Source organism: Anopheles gambiae, chromosome 2, assembly GCF_943734735.2.
Source record: "Anopheles gambiae chromosome 2, idAnoGambNW_F1_1, whole genome shotgun sequence".
Lineage (NCBI taxonomy): Eukaryota > Metazoa > Arthropoda > Insecta > Diptera > Culicidae > Anopheles > Anopheles gambiae.
The window spans coordinates 17,177,329-17,194,222 of NC_064601.1; the positions used below are offsets into that span (position 1 = coordinate 17,177,329).

The 16,894-nt window shown below is 49.4% G+C and overlaps 1 protein-coding gene across 2 annotated transcripts; it reads right to left on the reverse strand.

The window, feature by feature from the left end:
- Positions 1-6,541: 6,541 nt before the first annotated feature.
- On the reverse strand, positions 6,542-16,641 carry LOC1269354 (AT-rich interactive domain-containing protein 1B). Of its 2 annotated transcripts, none has more exons than XM_307982.6 (3): positions 16,500-16,641; positions 14,782-15,782; positions 6,542-10,074 (listed from the first exon to the last, which is right to left on the reverse strand). In XM_307982.6, exons 2-3 carry the CDS (start codon positions 15,497-15,499, stop codon positions 8,801-8,803), a joined length of 1,992 nt encoding a protein of 663 aa, XP_307982.6. In that variant the 5' UTR covers positions 15,500-15,782; positions 16,500-16,641; the 3' UTR covers positions 6,542-8,800. The 2 variants fall into 2 exon arrangements, with proteins under 2 accessions (XP_307982.6, XP_061502568.1); XM_061646584.1 differs by having other exon boundaries at positions 16,458-16,641.
- Positions 16,642-16,894: the final 253 nt, after the last annotated feature.

Here is a 16,894-nt window from a genome sequence, read left to right on the forward strand (position 1 = left end):
AAGAAGTAGTTCAGTTTCCGTTGCCACTGGTGCCTAGTGAGGTGCGGAGAACGAGATGATAGATCGCTAGAATTAAGCAACAATGTACGAAAATCCGTGATTAAACATCGTTGTTCTGTTTTCCTTTTCCTGTTTGTTTTGTTCTTAGGTTTTGTGGTATGCATAATCATGTCAAATCATATAATAATGCAGCAAATGTGTTTCTAGATGGCTGGAGAAGGAAATACTTATGTTTTCATGAATTTGTATTGTTTTCAATCATGCACTAAATCCTGTTAAAAGTATACTAAAAGCCTTAGGAATATTTTCATGGATTATGTAGTCACTTTGTAACATTCTTCGTTGCATATGAAATAATTCGAATATGTTATTAAATTTGCACCCAACATTTTCTGGATCAACTATTAGGAATTCATAAACATTTGCCATACTTACTAGTTACTTCAAGCTCAGCTTTTCAGTTACTTTAAGAAAACCGATAATCTAGCATGCTAAAACCTGATCTCTTGGAGGCATCCGATTGTAAGCTGTTATGTTAAAACATTGCCTCACCGAACCCTCCCTATACCCACGCATTGAATATGTTTCAATTAACCGCCACGCCACTTATCATCAACCGCTTGTAGGACAAGCAAACGCATCACTGGAAGGGAATTGTGAAATGAAGTACAAAAAGCGAACAAAAAAACAAACCGCCACTGCCAATAGACACGAGAGGTTGTCTCGTTCTCGTCTACTCGGATGGGCTTGCTGCCATAATCCTCCCGATCACCTCGCCCAGCCCCGATCATTACACTTCAATGTATCTTTTTTTCCTCCCCTCGCCCTGCTCTAAGTCCGGCCAGCTTCGTTGCGATCCGCGGTCGGTGCTTCTTCGTTACCGATCCAACCAGACGCTCCGGGCCTATGCTGTGCTTGGATGGGGTGATGCTTTTTTTGTGCTATGTTTTTTTTTTTTATGAACGCTCTATGGTCCCGCAGACCAACCGCAGCAATGTTATGATTGAGTACCATTTGGATTTATTATGTATTCGATTATCGGACAAGCGTGCCAATGACGTAGAAGGTGCGGTTTGCGCAAGCCCTTCGGCAGAAAAGGTTTGTTGATAAATTGGAGCGCTACAAGTAATAAAAAAAGCTCTACTGCTTGCACATACGGATAGGAGTTTTGTTCGTTTGATTGGGGCAAAGAATGTTGCTGCTAATTAAAACGCTGACCGTTTGGAATTGGAGCTAGTAGAGCTAACTTAACTGTGGAAGTTTGGTTGTTTATTCATGATATGCTGTTTTATGTTCCCGTTGAAACTGTGATAGTTGCTTTGTTGATATAGATCTTTTTATTTTTATTTTTTCCGATAAAGATCCCCTGAAAAAAGTGGGCTAATTGTTGATCGCCAAATTGATAGTGATGCCCTTGATCGCTCCGATGCACAGCAATCTTTCAGCCAGGCAAATTCTACCTCTTGAAGCCAATGTACAAGCGCACCTGCACGATTACAATTTGCAAAGAGGATCGTGATCGAATCCACCTGTAAACACTTCAACACTTCGCTCAACAGTAGCGGCGCAAAGCGTAAACAAAATAGCAAAGCCAGCTATTTACAAACTGAACCGTAAGCGGCGTTCGGCGCAATGGTAGCTACCCTTTTTGTGGGGGGCCGTTCGGTACCGTTGCGATGTACCGAAGGAACGCGCTCGCACATAGCTGCACGTTTGCCAAACAAACGCGCCCGACAGATCGGGGCAAGTAGAAAGCTGCCGTAAGCGGTTCCTAATTTTGGAGCTATTAATTGCTTTCGGAATCGACCGCCGGTGGCCCGCCCCGTACCGGGCTCGGCGGAAGCTTCTTTGGTTGAAGGAAAGATTTCGGTTTTCCTCAAACCAGCGATCTGAAACTAGTCGCTCGCGTAGTGGCTCGACTGCAGTGACAGGAAGCACACGCATACACATGCTCAGACCACCCTAATTAAAGCTCCACTGTGTGCACTGTTCTCTCCAACCTGCTCTTTGAGCCACAGCAGCTTGTTTTCGAACAAAGTAGTTTTGGGCCTATTGCTCTTGATTGGAAGAGTATTTTAAATTTCCCTTCCGTGTGCGGTCCAACACGTGCGGCCGCGTTTCGATTTTAGCCCGGCACGGATTGCTTTTGATGCGCGGGAACAATTAACAAAAAAGGCCCACGTGGTGTCTAAAGGAACGAGTACGATTAATAGAAGCGAAGCTACAATGCACACAGGTTGTGGCGGTGGTCAACGAAAGGGAAAGTGGCACGTTGTAAGCAACTGTCTCACACCGTGCCGATGTGTATGTGTCTCTAAAGCTTACTGCTGTCTGTAAAGCCATACATATTCATCGCAGGTCGTTTACGAAAGTAACTGGCCAATTTGTGTGTTGCTGGTCGTATGCAATGAACCACATTCTCAATGCAATATCAATACAGTTTGCATATCTGCTTGCCCAAAATGCTATCTTTCCCTCCATTCAAACTCCATCTGCAAGAGAATGCAGTTCGGTTTTCCGTGGCATAACGACGTCTTCTGGCACCTTCGCTTATCTGTGCAGCCCAGCATACAACTTAATAATCGCGAGCCCTGCACACACACACACGCGCGCAGACGCACGCCTGCGGTCACCACATACTCTTGCCACGTTCAACCGTACCGAACGTATGCAGACTTTAGCCCGGCGGTTTCGCCACGTCATGGTGAGCGTATGTTTTTGCACACCGCAGCAGCGAAGTACACAAGAAGAAGAAGAAGAAGAAGCAAAAGAAGAAGAAAAATCTTTCCACCAGCGAGAGAAAAGCCCACTGCCATTGCAGAAAAGTAAGCCAACGGGTAACGGCTGCCCGCGAACCCTGCCCTGCCACCGACAACATGGCCGGGCGGCTAACACGTTGCTAAACCGGTATGTCGTGGCGTTCCTCACTCTCCCGTACGACTCGAGGGCACGGGAGGGGGAGGTACAGGCACAGTGCAGAGCAGAGAGGACAGGTTCAAAAAGGCGAGACTAACGTACACACTCACACACACACATACTCACACGTACACACTGACACACCTCACAGATCGCGCACAGCTCTCTTTGAGATCGTGGAATGTCGTTTGGTATGTTTTCCGTTTTGACGGTGTATACACCCCCCTGCTCCCGAGCTCCCGAAGTGTTGCGTCCTTCAGTTTTCGAAAACCAAGCATTTTGAACGACGCACCAGACACCAGATCTTCCCAAACTCCCCCCGATGGGTGGCACATCGCTCCTAGGGGATGGGGAAGACTGCGGACGATCATCGTACCGTGATGGTACGAATGTCGCACGCTTAGACGCACGCTAAAACAGTTTTGCGGGCTTTTCTCCCATCGGGCGGGTGCGCCATAGCGTGTGTGTGACCCTAACGCTGTGCTGAAGCGAGACGCTTGCGAACCCGCAGCCTGGAGCCGAGAAGTGAGAAGCCTTCAAAATGTGCAAAGTGTTAGGCTTGTCGGGTGGCAGTGTCAGTCCGGGGGGGGGGAAGATGAACAGGTTCCACATTCCACAGGTTGGTCGCTTGCTTACAGTCTATCGAACTCTTTCTATCGCTTGCCCACTAAATGTAGCTGTCTCACTGTCTCTCTTTCACTCTCTTTCTCTCCCTTTCTCTCTCTGTTTATCTTTAAACCTCGTGACATTCTCCCTTCTTTTCACTATTTTTTTACAAATCCCCGAAGCCTTTTAATTGTTGACAGTCGACCAGGTTGGGAAGCAACAGGTTCATAGGCCATTGGGAATAAAATTTATTTTATTACTTCTTATGAAAATTTTCATATAAAAAAAGATTCACATCCATTAGTTGAAGAGTTAGCAACTAATTCTTTATTGTTTGAGCGGTGTTCATTTTCGGCAAGCATATTTGCAGGATCTGAAGGTTTGTTGGGATGATATGTTAGAAAGATTATTTGCTTTAATTCGACTAGACATTCCAACAGTCACCCAACTCTGCTAATTGAATTTGACAGCCTTATTGAGAGCCTGCTGAGTGCAGTTTCACATCTTGGACGTCAACACATCTATCAGGTATCATATATCTGTTCACATCAATGCTTAAAACAAAATTGCAGAATCTATCAACAAAAATTATTCACAATTAACTTTTCTAGTCAAACCTCTACTACGATAGTCCCAATATACAACTCACACTGATATGAATGACTTGATCTTCGTCGCTGTCAAACATTTTTGGAGATCCTACAACAACAAAAAAGCGCCAGTACCTTTTGCCCACGGGGCCTGAACGGAATGCACAGAAAAAGAAAGCGTTTTCCCTTCGTTGCCGATTTCCTGCCAGAAAGAGAAAGGTGCAAACACACACACACACACACACACACACACACACACACACACACACACACACAGGAGATACAGCGGCCCGGTTTGCCCCGTGTGCTCAGCACCGACAACAGCGGGAAAATCCATTCGGGGCGACAACATGTGACAACTGCGAGCGAATCGAATGCGCCCGATTGCCGACCGGCTCGAACAAACCTCGACACTTTCCAATTTCTTTGGCCACTCTTCAAACAAAACTCAAATTCTTACCGTGCGGACCTTTGCGGGGGGGGGGGGGGGGGGGTTGAGGTAATGAAGTAGATATTCCAACCGTCATGGGCCGCCCGAAAACCGTACGCATCGATTCGAGGTCGATCATCGATCGACGACCACCTGTTGAACGATTTGTTGACGATTTCACCAGCCGCATTTGTCCGGTGCCGGTTAGAGGGGCGATGAGGGGAAAAGAGAAAAAGAAGCGGGCGATGTGTACGAAAGCGAGACCGAGTGCTTGAAGAAAAGTTTCTTCTGAGAAGCTTAAGCGTGTGTGTGTGTGTGTGCAAGTGCAAGAAAGGAAAGGTAGCGTTTACTTCCCCGCAATTAATCACAGCGTACATTCAGCGCGGCGATCCCCCCCGTTTTGTCACCACGGCTTGCTGGACGGTTCATTCACAACTTTCCGAACGGCCGATACGGCACAGGGAAAATGATGCCACACCCTGCCGCGCCGTCGTTGCTCCATCCCGACCACCGGTTGGCGTTTTGTCGTCCCGATCGGGTCAGAGTGAATCGGGCGGTAAGAAAGTATCCAACGGGTGAAAATGGTGTTAAGTGACAAACACTCTGACGGACGGACGCTGACCATGACCAAAAAGGGTTTTGCGCGACGGTGCCGGAGAATGCTCGGTGCGATATGCTCCGGTGGCCAATCGTGGGAGAAAAAGGGGAATGGGAAAACAATGCCACTGGGACAGGAATGCTTGTGTGGTATTGAAGGGTTTTGTTTTTTTACTTCTGCTGAGCGATGTGAATGGGCTGGACGGTTGAAAGTAAGGTTTCAGGTTCGGCCCCATCGGACACTGCTTTTGGAGGAAGAAACGCTTAACTAAGGGGTAGTAAAATAGCATACTTTCTCTCACGAGAGCGTGTTCTCTACAATCGACGATGAAGAGATCGTTTAACACAACCAAAACACCACTTTTTGGAGCAATTGAAAATAGCGATTCGCATAAACACTACAAGAGAACGTTCTAAAAGCACTTCTGGGAGCGTTGAGGGCTTTCATTGCTTTGAGCTTTTAGATAAGGCAAATTGTATTGAGTGAAGTAGATGTAAACACAATCTTTCTTTTGAATGTTTCTATCCAATCAGAGTGAACTCGGAAAACTGGAACGAGATCGTTAAATTTTAAGGAAAATAACGTTTAATGTTCATACAATTTTAATTTATGTTGTGTCAAAATTTGATCAAAATGAGTAAAACATTCCCAAAATTGCTCGCCAAATCCTATGATGCCACGACGCAGTGCTATCAATCGGAACCTTCCGTATGCTGTTGAAGATGAAATTATTAATCGAGTGTCGAGTGCACTTACCCCGAGCGCCACCGATAAACAAATTGCCCACTCATGGCCGGAAACGTAGCGCCTGGAAAGTGAAATGCATTATCATACCTACCCTACCGGCGGCAGCGTACGCGTACGCTAGGCGGAAAACAAACACGGCACCCCTGCACGCCGAACAGCTGCGACTGTACGGGTAACCATCCACCGGTTTGGGATGCAAATTGCTCACACCGGCAGCACTGCTAATGCCAATTGCACTTTATGCGGAATTTCCTTCACCTTTTATCAGCCGCGGGGCTTCCGGATCGGATCGGGGACGGTTGCCCATCATCCAGTCGCTGGATCCGTGTCCGTGTCGCGGTCGCTTTTGTGAGCAGGGATGCGAAACGTACCCGGCTGGTAGCAGAGACTTCACTTGGCGTAACAAATTGCCATGCGAACAAGGTGCAAGGTGGCGAAGCGGCGCATGAGAACAAACCGTTGATTGCAAGCTTTGGAAGAGAAACGACCCGAAAAAGTGGATGGGAACGCAGAACGGTGTGCTTCGTTGCCTTCGGCAAGTTTATGCGACGTTGCGATGGAGAACAATTACTGAACCCTATTTCAAATCAACAATCATAAACCGGCGTTCTGCACTATACTTAGCGTTACGAAAAACAAAACACAACACAGCCATTTATTCGTTGTATTGGAGTATTTTTGTATTTTCATGACATTAAAATGATTGGATAACAATTCGTATGTAGGTTTCCTGCTCTGCTGTACGGTTTAGGTTGTTTAATGATAATAATAAAAAAGAAGATTTGGCAAACTGCCGCTTATCTGTCTAGCGATAGATGTCGCCCCCAGGTTCGCTCCACCCTGCGCAATAGTGTGCTGCTGATGCTGCTTCTACCGTTGCTGTTACTGTCTTTTGAATGGTACTAGTTTCACTCTAAAACATCTCTCTCTCTCTCTCCCTCTCCCTCTCTATCTCTCTCTCCCTCTCTCTCTCTCTCTCTCTCCCTATCTACTGCTCTACCGCCATTAAAGTTCGTAGCGTTTCGAATGTGAAGAACGTCAAATCAAAAGTAGCTCGCCTGCAGTGTGCCGCGGGGCGTGTGTGTTTGTGTGCGGTATTTGTGTGGCTGTTACCTCTCTATCGCACCTAGAAGAAGAAGGAACGCGATGCGAAAAAAACACACAAGAAATGTGTCGTGTTGGCGTTTGAAATGGCGAACTGAGGAGTTTTTTTCGCTGCTACTTTTCAGCATCTCGCAACTCCCAAATTGGCTTGATGGAGAAATTTTCTACTACCTTCTCCACCTTCGCCGTCTGTCTATGTGTGTGTCTTTATCAAACACACTACACTTGTTTTGTCTTTCCACCATTTCTGAGGATTGTTTTTTTCCCTTCTTCTGTTGTTGCTTTGGCGCGTCGTTCATTTCTCTTTCGAACCATGCGACTGCGAGTATTTTCTATTGCCTTCATCTTTCGCGATTGATTGACGATCGCGACTCTATTGACGCTCCCTGTATGTGCCTGCTCCTCATACATTCTCCATTACCCGCACACACACACACTCACACTCACTTTTCCTCTCACCAATGGGTGATGAAGGTGTTTTTTTGTTGCCTTATAGCTTTATTTTCTTCCGTTTTCACTTTCCAAGCGCACTTTCGGCTAATGGCAGAAGCGTACCCACCCACCGCGAACACTTTTCACCCTCAAACCTTGGTACACGTGCCGCACTTTTGTTTTCCGTGTGCAAGAAAAGCTCTTATCAGGTGTGGCCACACCAGGGGCACTTATTCGTCACAACGTTCTTGGGGTTATTGCCCTCGGTAATGATAACAATTTTCCAATATACGGCTATGAAGCTGCAAATTGCTCTCCATGCGATTGTGCAAAAAAAAAACAAAATCGCCATTAAAGTAGACTTGTAAATTACAGCAAAGAAAGCTACACCATCACTATTTCGCCCGCTTCCCCGCTTCGGGCTGTCTATTTCAGGGTTCCCAAAAAACACCGAGAAAGTTTTTTGTTTCGGGTGGAGCAAGATCCTCCTATTAGTGCAGCGCCACAGTTTCACTTTTCTCGCGCTTGTTGGCTAGGGTTCACTTGGCGCCGACAGGGGGGGGGGGGGGGAGCGTACCTGCCAAGGGCTTGATTATAATTAAATTATCTAATTACCTAATAAGGCACATTCATTTCTTCTTGTAATTGCATTCATCTGCTGCTTCCTTCCATTCCTTGCAATACTCTTTACAGGGGTGCTGGTCAACAAACCCGCTCGCTCTTCGGCATGTGTGCGTTTTGCAGGGGGGGGGGGGGGGAATGGGGTGTATGTGTTGGTTACTGTTATGCGGTTTGCGTACGTACAACTAAATCTCGAGACACGTGTTAACATAAAACCAATTAAAACGATAAACGCTAAACAAACGTTTTCACCTGTCTGGAGCGGCGAACAGAAGTGAACAGTTTCTTTCTCTCTTTCACTTGCTCTTTTTCTCGGTGTAACTGTTAAATTCATTGATGCTCTACCACCATGACTACAATGTGAGAATGGGTTCGTTTTGGTAATAGAGGAAACCGTCTGCTAATTTCGCTCCACTTCTGTCTGTTCAACTGTCGCCTGCTGCCCATGTATCATCTAATGCCATTTTGCTGTGATGCTCCATGTCGTCCCTCTTGATCTGTCACCTATTTTACAACCCTATCGATTAAAACCTCTCACACACACACACATCTAGCCGTATATATGTACTTCGTTGTGCGATAAAATTCTACATCTGCTTCACCTACCCTTCCCCCAATCCCATTTATCGCTCGCAAATTAATCGGTTTTGTGATTGCTCGCTTGCATGTGCATGTGTGCTGCGCGCTGATTCGCGTGCAGTGTGACTTCAACGCAACCTTCAGCGCCGAACCGGACCGGAGCGCGTCACGCGCACCTCATCGTCTCGGCTTGCCGAACGTGCCGGACGAGCCGGCCACCTCGGACCGGCGCCGCAGCGTCGAATCGTCGCTCAGCTCGAGCCCCGCCACCATCTGGGCGATCTCGCGCTCCTTCTTCAGGTCGGGCGGATTGAACTGCAGACTGGCGAGCGAACCGTGGCTGCGGCTGCGATGCTCCTGCCGGATCGAGTAGCTAAATGCCCGCTCGTTCAGGTGGCCCTTGCGCCGGTAGATGCCGGTGCCGCCCGGCGACTCGGCGCCCGAGTTGCCCGACAGCTCGTCCAGCCCGCCCGCCGCCGACTGGGCCAGCTTCCGGCTGCTCATCGACAGCGGCCGGCTGTCGGCCAGCGAGCCGGGCGGCGGCCCGCCCAAGCTCCCGTTCGACTGCGGCGGGTAGGCAAACATCGGCGGCACGACCGGCACACCGATCGGGATGCTGCCGTTGCTGCCGTTGAACGTTTTGCCCTTGTCCTTCTTCTTTTTGCTGGTGCGCGGATGCTGCAGGGTCGCGTACTGGGGTGCCATCATCATCGCCGGCAGCGTCATGCCGGCGTGCGGATGCATACCGGGATGCGGGAGGCCCATCGCCGGATGCATCTGGGCGTGGTGGGGATGGAGCATGGGATGGGGAGGTAGACCGGCGGCCATGGCCGCCGCCGCTGCCGCCGCCGCACTGCCGTTCATGCTGCGGTGACCGATCGTGTGAAACTGGCGGCCCGGGACCGGGGGCGGACCGCCCGGCCCGGGATGGCCCGCCATCGGGTGGTGCGGATGGTGGTACATCATCATGCCGTGATGTGCGGCTGCCGCGGCGGCCATTGCTGCGGCAGAGTTGGCTGAGGCTGGACCGGCAGCCGGCCGACCTAGTGGATTCATGTGCATGGGACGTGGTCTTATAAGCGTACCGGATAAACTTTGACTGCCTACCTGCTGCTGCTGTTGCTGCGGGGAGCTCTTGGCCGCTTTCTTGTCTTTTTTCGACTTTTTCGGTTCTTCTTTCGGTGGCGGTGGTACCGGTACCGGCGCACTGATCTGGCGCACGCGGGCAGGGCGGCCCAGCGTGGAACCGCCGCCGCCGCCGCCGCCGCCACCGCCAGTGCTGCCACCGAGCCCACCGGGGCCGGAGTAGATATCGTAGTGACCATCGTTACCAAAGCCGATGCCATCGATCTGATCGGTGGAACCGTTCCACACTTTGTGATTTTCGTCGCCATTGTACAGTGAGCTCTCACCGTCGTCCACCACCTCGAGGTCTGCGCTGCTAGCATAAACTGTTTAGCAGTTCGGAAAACACATTAAGAGAGAGAGAAAGAGAGAGAAAGGGAGAAAAAGAGAAAAAAGGGAAGAGTGAGAATCCAGTATTTAGTAAAATACTTTAATAATATTAAGCAATTGATAGCAATGCTCTATTGCTTCCAATAGGTCCTTGAGAACACCCAACGACTCTGCCCATTATGACACTCTACACAGCATACGTGGTAGTGGTTAATTGTAATGTAAAAAAAGCTCACACGATATGCACATTAATCACTGCAGCCGATATTGAAACTGAAAATGAATTCATTTAAATTTTCCTATTACATCTCGTAATACACTTTCATCTATCCGAAACTTCCACTGAAACGAACCAACAACAAAAAACATGCCCAAACTTTCAATCCCCAATTGCCCAACCATCCGACGCGAAAAAAGGGAAATTCAACCGGAAGCAACCCTCGAGCTCGATCGAATTCGGCCTCTCAGGTGGCCAATTTCACCGGTCGGTATGGCTTGTGTGTGTGTTTGTGTGTGTGTGCGAGCTTATGAAAGAAGTCAGGGCCTCGCAAAAAAACAATTCGAAAGGTGTTAAGTACGTGTACACACACGTAACTCTCCATCGCAGTGGGATGCAAAAAAAATCCGACTCCGAAGCAAAAGAAAGCGCTTGTGCGATCGGACCTTTGTGCGAGCCTGCGCCATGCGCCCCGAGGCATGGTTGTGTCGGCAATATCAGACGAAACTTTCTTCCCTCCAGCCCACGGTTTCGGGCGAATGTCATCTCGACAATCGCTGTCAGCATCTGAGTAGTGAAATTCGGAGTGTTAAAATGATTTTTTTTTAATTTTCATGGAATTTTTGCCTTCAAAATATGACGTTGTGACTGATGTTTGACTGATTCCCACGTCTCGTGGCACCATAGCGAATCGATAACGATCGATTGTAATCGCTGCACAGTGCATTCCGAACCGGCGGTATTTAGATGCATCCATTCCCGCTTCCAATTTTGCCTTTTTGCACACACACACACATACACACACATCTATTGTTGTTTGGAAGCAATCCCCATGCAACAATTGCCCATCATTACGGCAATCGGGAGCACACGGAGGGGCGCGCTCGACAACAATTGAGTGATGAGCGGTTGCTTCACCGAGCTGCCCGCCCCGAGTGCATTCCACGTTTGTCGTTAAACCCAATTCTTCCCATGCATTTTCCCCGGACCCCGGGGCGTCAAGTGCATGAACTTGAGGCGTGCTGACGAATCCGCACGAGATGGGAAACTAGAAGGCGGCCGTCAAGGGGACGTGTGCTGCCGTGGCACACCACACGAACAGTCGCACACTGCCACACAGCGCAAAGCGGGACACCAGAGTACAATAGAGCTGGGCGAACGAATCTAGATCACAAAACTCAAGACTCATCGCGCAGTGCCGCGGTTGCCCTTTTGCGCGCGAGCGTGTGTGTGTTGTTTCCCCCCATCTAATGAACAACGTCAGCAAAAGCGCAGTCGCTCGACCCGGTGTGCGGCGTTCCACTTCCGCAGCCACTTGTTGTGCCCGGCAGCACCACCGCCCGGGGCCTCAAGAGCCGCTCCCAAGAGCTCGATTCTGTCGCCTCCGTTTGCTTTGCGACGACGGTCCCAGGGGACTGGTTGCGATCGCAACAAGGTCAGCATGATTCCCACTCGCAGGCAAATGATACAGACGCTCAAGGGGAAGGCACTCGCCGTTGTTCCACCGGCTTCGGTTCACAAGACGCTGTCAATCGGGGACAGAAGATGGGGGAGCGAAACGAGCCATCCACCCTCTTTGCTTCCGCCCTGTCCTGGACGTTTGCTCCTGTTACGAAATTGGTCACGTCATGTTGGATTTTTCACTTCACAGTTTCACTTTACCGTGTTATCTTTCCTTCTTCCCCGGCTTGCTACTAGATTGGATCTAGTTCGGGTTTGATTTAGGCGTGTACGACGGTGAAGCCAGTGGAGCCTACTTTTCACCAGCCCCAGCGCTTGATGGAGCGGAAATTATTAGCTCAATAGATTGGACGTTTCTACAATTGCATTAGCTTGTCAGGCCAACAGGCTAAAGCGGGACATGTTCGATGCTATTTTAAGTTAATATACATTGTACAAAACAACAGACTAAAGTGTGAAAAGCAAACTCCTGAGTGAGAAACTGTCCAACTTTTGTAAGCATGATTTATACTTCAATTAAAACACGCACAAACGCGAGGGCGCAGCGTGACACAATTTCGCTGACGAATGCGAATCATATACCGATCGATTCATATACTTTAAATTCATTTTTGATTTCACAACACGCCGCACGGTACGGACCATTACTTTGCGGGCGATTTAATATGTAAAGCACATTCTTGCATTGCTCCAGCACGCTGCGATAGTTGGCTTGACGTAAGGCGCTTGCATCATACGCGCAGCCACAAATAAGGTTCGGCAACCATTCGGGGAGACTGTTGTTGAACCAAACCTGGCTGGTTAAACATTACCTATGGGCGATGCTGCAGCGAAACACTCTAAAAATAGGAAGCAATTTTGTCAATTAATGTGTTGTGTTGTACTTTATTGCACAAACTGTACACTATTTGTAGCACTGTAGCACCAGCATACGCCACTTAACACGTTCCACCGTCCATTAGCGTGCAATGTGTAGAAATGTGCTAATTGTTTGTCCCTTTCGAATCCATGCAATAGCAGTTGCTGTTGTCACTCTATGTACCCAACTGTTGCAAGCGGCTGGAAGGCAGCCTTAGACAACCTGTACACATATTGGCTGCACCCCTGCACAGGCCACGTGCTACGGTAGGGGACACGGCGAAGGCTCGTGAAGGCTCGTGAGCAAAAAAAAGCATCCCAACGTGCCGATTGGAAACAATTTAGGATGTTCGTATTTGCGTGTCCATCTCCTCTACTTACAACCCCCACACCAGCCACAGCACAACGTTTGTGTGTGTCCGCTTCCTGTGCCACCATCACTGTGGCCCCTTACGCGTTGTCGGTTCGATGTTCGGTCGCTTGGAAAGCTTATAAATGTCCGATTTGTGTTTTATGGCAACCCGTTTCGAACGATTCCCTATGCAACACGTTCAGTTCGGTTTTCTGGGCATGGGCTCTGCTGGTACCCTCAAACGTAGCCACATACACACACACACTATCCGCGGATCGTCTTCAGTTTGATCGATGTTGTGCGCTGTTCAGCGATGGGTGAAGGACTCGCCCGCACTTTGGTAGGCGAGTTATGAAATTTGCAGACAGCCCCAAAACAAAGCCCTCGGCTGCCCCTCGTCTCGATTTCACGGTCGTGCATTTCGATCAACGATTCGGAATGAAGGTTTGCTGCCGGTTGCTTACAAAGCGAAATGAGTCGTGTTGCGGTCTAAGCTAATCGGCGGCTAAAACAACGAAAATCAACACACCAGCGATGGAGATGGAAAGTCGCAGTTGCTAGAGCGGCGCAAGGGTCAAGGCTAAACTTTGCGTACGGCATTTAAATGCGGTTCGTTTGGGCTCGGAAGCAAAACGCTTCCTTCGCTCTGTGTAGCAAACCGCTAAACGTACTAAGCGTACCCACCGATTGCACAAATCGTGTGGCTGGCCTTCACACGGTACGATGTTAACCTTTTCGGCAAGCGGGGTAGCGCAACCAGTCGCTGCTGCAAGATGCTGCCGTCCTCAAAAGACGCCACTTCGAACGGAACGGTTCCACGATGCTGCTAAAGATCACCGATCGCACGCAACCGCCATCATTCGCTGGCTGTGTGACTTTTGAAATTCAATTCGCATTCAATTGGTACCACCGGTACAATTTGTCGATCACGAATGAAAACCTCGCCGGCGGAACATCTTCGCTTCTCGTGGCATCTTCGGTGATCATCACATGCCCGTCCTTCTCATCGTACGAACAATACACGTAGCCAGAAACAGCGTGTCCACGAGGGAGCGGTAAAAGCGGTGCGTTCATCGCGCCGTCAGCCCTCACAGACCGCGGGAAACCGGTTTTTTTTCGACACAAACCCTGGCCCAACCGGCTGCTGACAAAGTGAATCTATGTGTGTGTGTGTGTGTGTGTGTGCTTGTTTCACTGTCCACCACCCGTTGACGCACTTGTTGATCAGCGAGAAAAAGGTTTCGAAAAAAATGGTCTCAAACAACAAAAAACTCAAAGAGAGAAACCTTTTCGTAGTTTGTTCTGCATGCAATCGGCAAGATTCGGGGTACGATTGTTTCTGGTTTATTTTTTTCAAACTGTAAATTCCACTTCCAATGACGACGGAAGGTCATGTAGTTGGAAGTTTTGCACAAAAAAGAGCATAGCCCGAAACAAACACACACACACACTCTTACCCAGTTGAGCAGCGTTTGCAAACCACTTGCGGACCGTGGCGGAGCTAGCTCGTGCAGCGATGCATTTTAATGCGCTCCATAATTTGGTGTTTCGTGTTTTTTTTTTCGGCCAGTACTGTGATTGCCATTTGGTGCTGACACAAGCTTCGGAACGTGTTGGAATTCGATTACCATGCGGCAAACCGTTTCGTTTCAGGGGATCGATACAGAACGGTCGACCCACACAACTTTCATAGTTAGCCTAATTTCGCTAGCACCCAACCAACCCACGACGGTCGCGTATTGAGACATTCAACTTCAACCCCCCCCCCCCCCCTTCCCTCGCCCCCTCCCGCCCATGGACAAGGCCGATACTTACGATTTTTCACCGTGTACGCATCGCCGACGCCATTAATTGCCTGCCTGCTGACGCCGACACTGTTGAGCGTGGTCGTGCTGCCGGCACGTGATCGCCACCCCTCGCCGGTACCGTTCGATTTGCCACCGATCGTGCCGTACACGCTGTTCGAGCTGCCACTTCCGGAGCCGCCGTTGCCGCCACCGCCCTCGAGCTGCCGGGCGTACGAGTTGTCTGCGTAAGCGTGGAAGCAGCAGCGGACCAGCGCATTGGCGGCCGCCTCCCGCTTGCAGATGAACGTGTGGCACTCGAGCACCTTGATGCCGGTCGTCCGGCGCAGGATCGCGGCAAAGATGGGCGGATGCTGGGCGCGCGGGGTGCGCGCGAACGGCGAATCGAGCGGCAGAAACTTCGGCTCGGGATTGCTGTTGCCCCGCTCCGGGATCAGCACCTGCCGGACGGCGGCACAGTAGTGCAGGGACTCGATCGGGAAGAAGCGCGTCACCTGCTTGCGGTTTTCGTCCACGTTCTCCAGCAGTATGCCGTTGGACCAGACGCTCAGCCACGAGTCGATGCCCTTCGCCCCGATCGCACCCTCGGACGGGTACAGGCTGCGCAGCGGCTCCTGTATGCCCTGCAGCCCGTCCTTGCTCTGGCGGGGCACGGCACTGCCCAGGTACAGTACCCGGCAGCGGCAGATCGGTGTCGACTCTCCCATCGCGTTTGTCGTGTCCTTCATAAGATCGCACGCACGAGACTGTCGGTGTGTCGGTGTGTTGGTGTGTCGCGGAAGGTTGCTTGGCAAAGCAAACCCCGTCGCTGGCTTACGAACCGTGCGATCCCAGAAGACTGGTCACCTGTTGCGCACCTTCACCACCGCAGTCCCACTCACACGCACACAAACAGATACAAAGATACACGGTACACTGCAGATGCACTTTACACGTTCAAAGGCTACAGAACTACACAGAACACATTCTCCGTTTCGAGGGTTTTACGCCTGTACAATCTGGGTGTTTGCTCTAGAAAATTAATAGAAACGAATTATTCCCCGACACACACACACACTCACACAATCTTAGCACACTTATATTTAACAAACCCAAACATACCACCTGTATTACTTAAAGTAAGAAAATAAGTGCAACAAAAACGAATAACAAAGCCAAACAATGGCTTGGTTGTAGGACATTCTCTCTCCCAGCTTATGACCGAGTCTTCAAGCATACGCTGAAATCTCTAGACCTTTTTCTTCCCACCGTCACGACCACACTCAAGCGGGCAAGATCTTACTACTCTCACATTCACACTCACACGAAAGCACACACACACACCCTTACATCGCACCATTTATCACCAGCACCGCATTCCAGTTACTGCTGGTTCCGTCTCAAGATAGCTGGCCGCCGCTTGCGTTTCCTCGCTTCTGGAGGCATTGAAATCTTTTGACTTCCAGACCATTCTACGGGCGCGCAAGACGGGCGCTAGCATTTTCAAGACGAATGGCACACCACGTCAGCAAGCATTAGCCAGCTGCATAAATCAAGATGACATTTTATTGCCTGTCTTGTGCTGTAGCTCCTTCCACCTTAGTGTAACAATTAAAACAAAAAGTTTGCTTCAGATTTTGCACCCAGCGTTAGCACTAAGCAAGTTTTTGTTCTTTTTCCGACTAAATATTCACTTCCAACAGGCACTGGCAATGCACGGTTGTGTTGTCCACCTTCCACACAAATCACCTTGTGATATCTTGAAGTGTATTGGTTTTCACTCAGCCACAGGGCTCAGCACCCGGGAGGCTCCCCTACTTTCTAGGTTCACTCTGGACAACACACGCAGCACGCGCGGACCGTGTGTTGCCACGGCAAAGGCTCACAGAAAAATGACGTGGCTGTGATGATTTTACCTGGCGGCTTCGCTGGGTGGTTTGCGTTCGGCTCACCGTCGGAGATACTTTCAAGGGGTGAACCGACGAGTCACTTTATGCTATGGCTGAACATAAACAATATAACAATTTAGATTCAGGATGTACAATGTTAGTTAATGTTAAAAATTCATTCAATTTATATTATAAAAAGCATGATTTTTGACATTGTTAACAATTTCGGGCAAACAAATTAACAACTTCTTTAAA

Bases quoted from the DNA above. Each gene is read 5' to 3' on its own strand.
- LOC1269354 (XM_307982.6), bottom strand. From the start codon at position 15,499: ATGAAGGACACGACAAACGCGATGGGAGAGTCGACACCGATCTGCCGC. The intron at 10,075-14,781 runs GTAAGTATCGGC...ACTGCTAAACAG, and splicing joins TGCGTACACGGTGAAAAATC to TTTATGCTAGCAGCGCAGAC.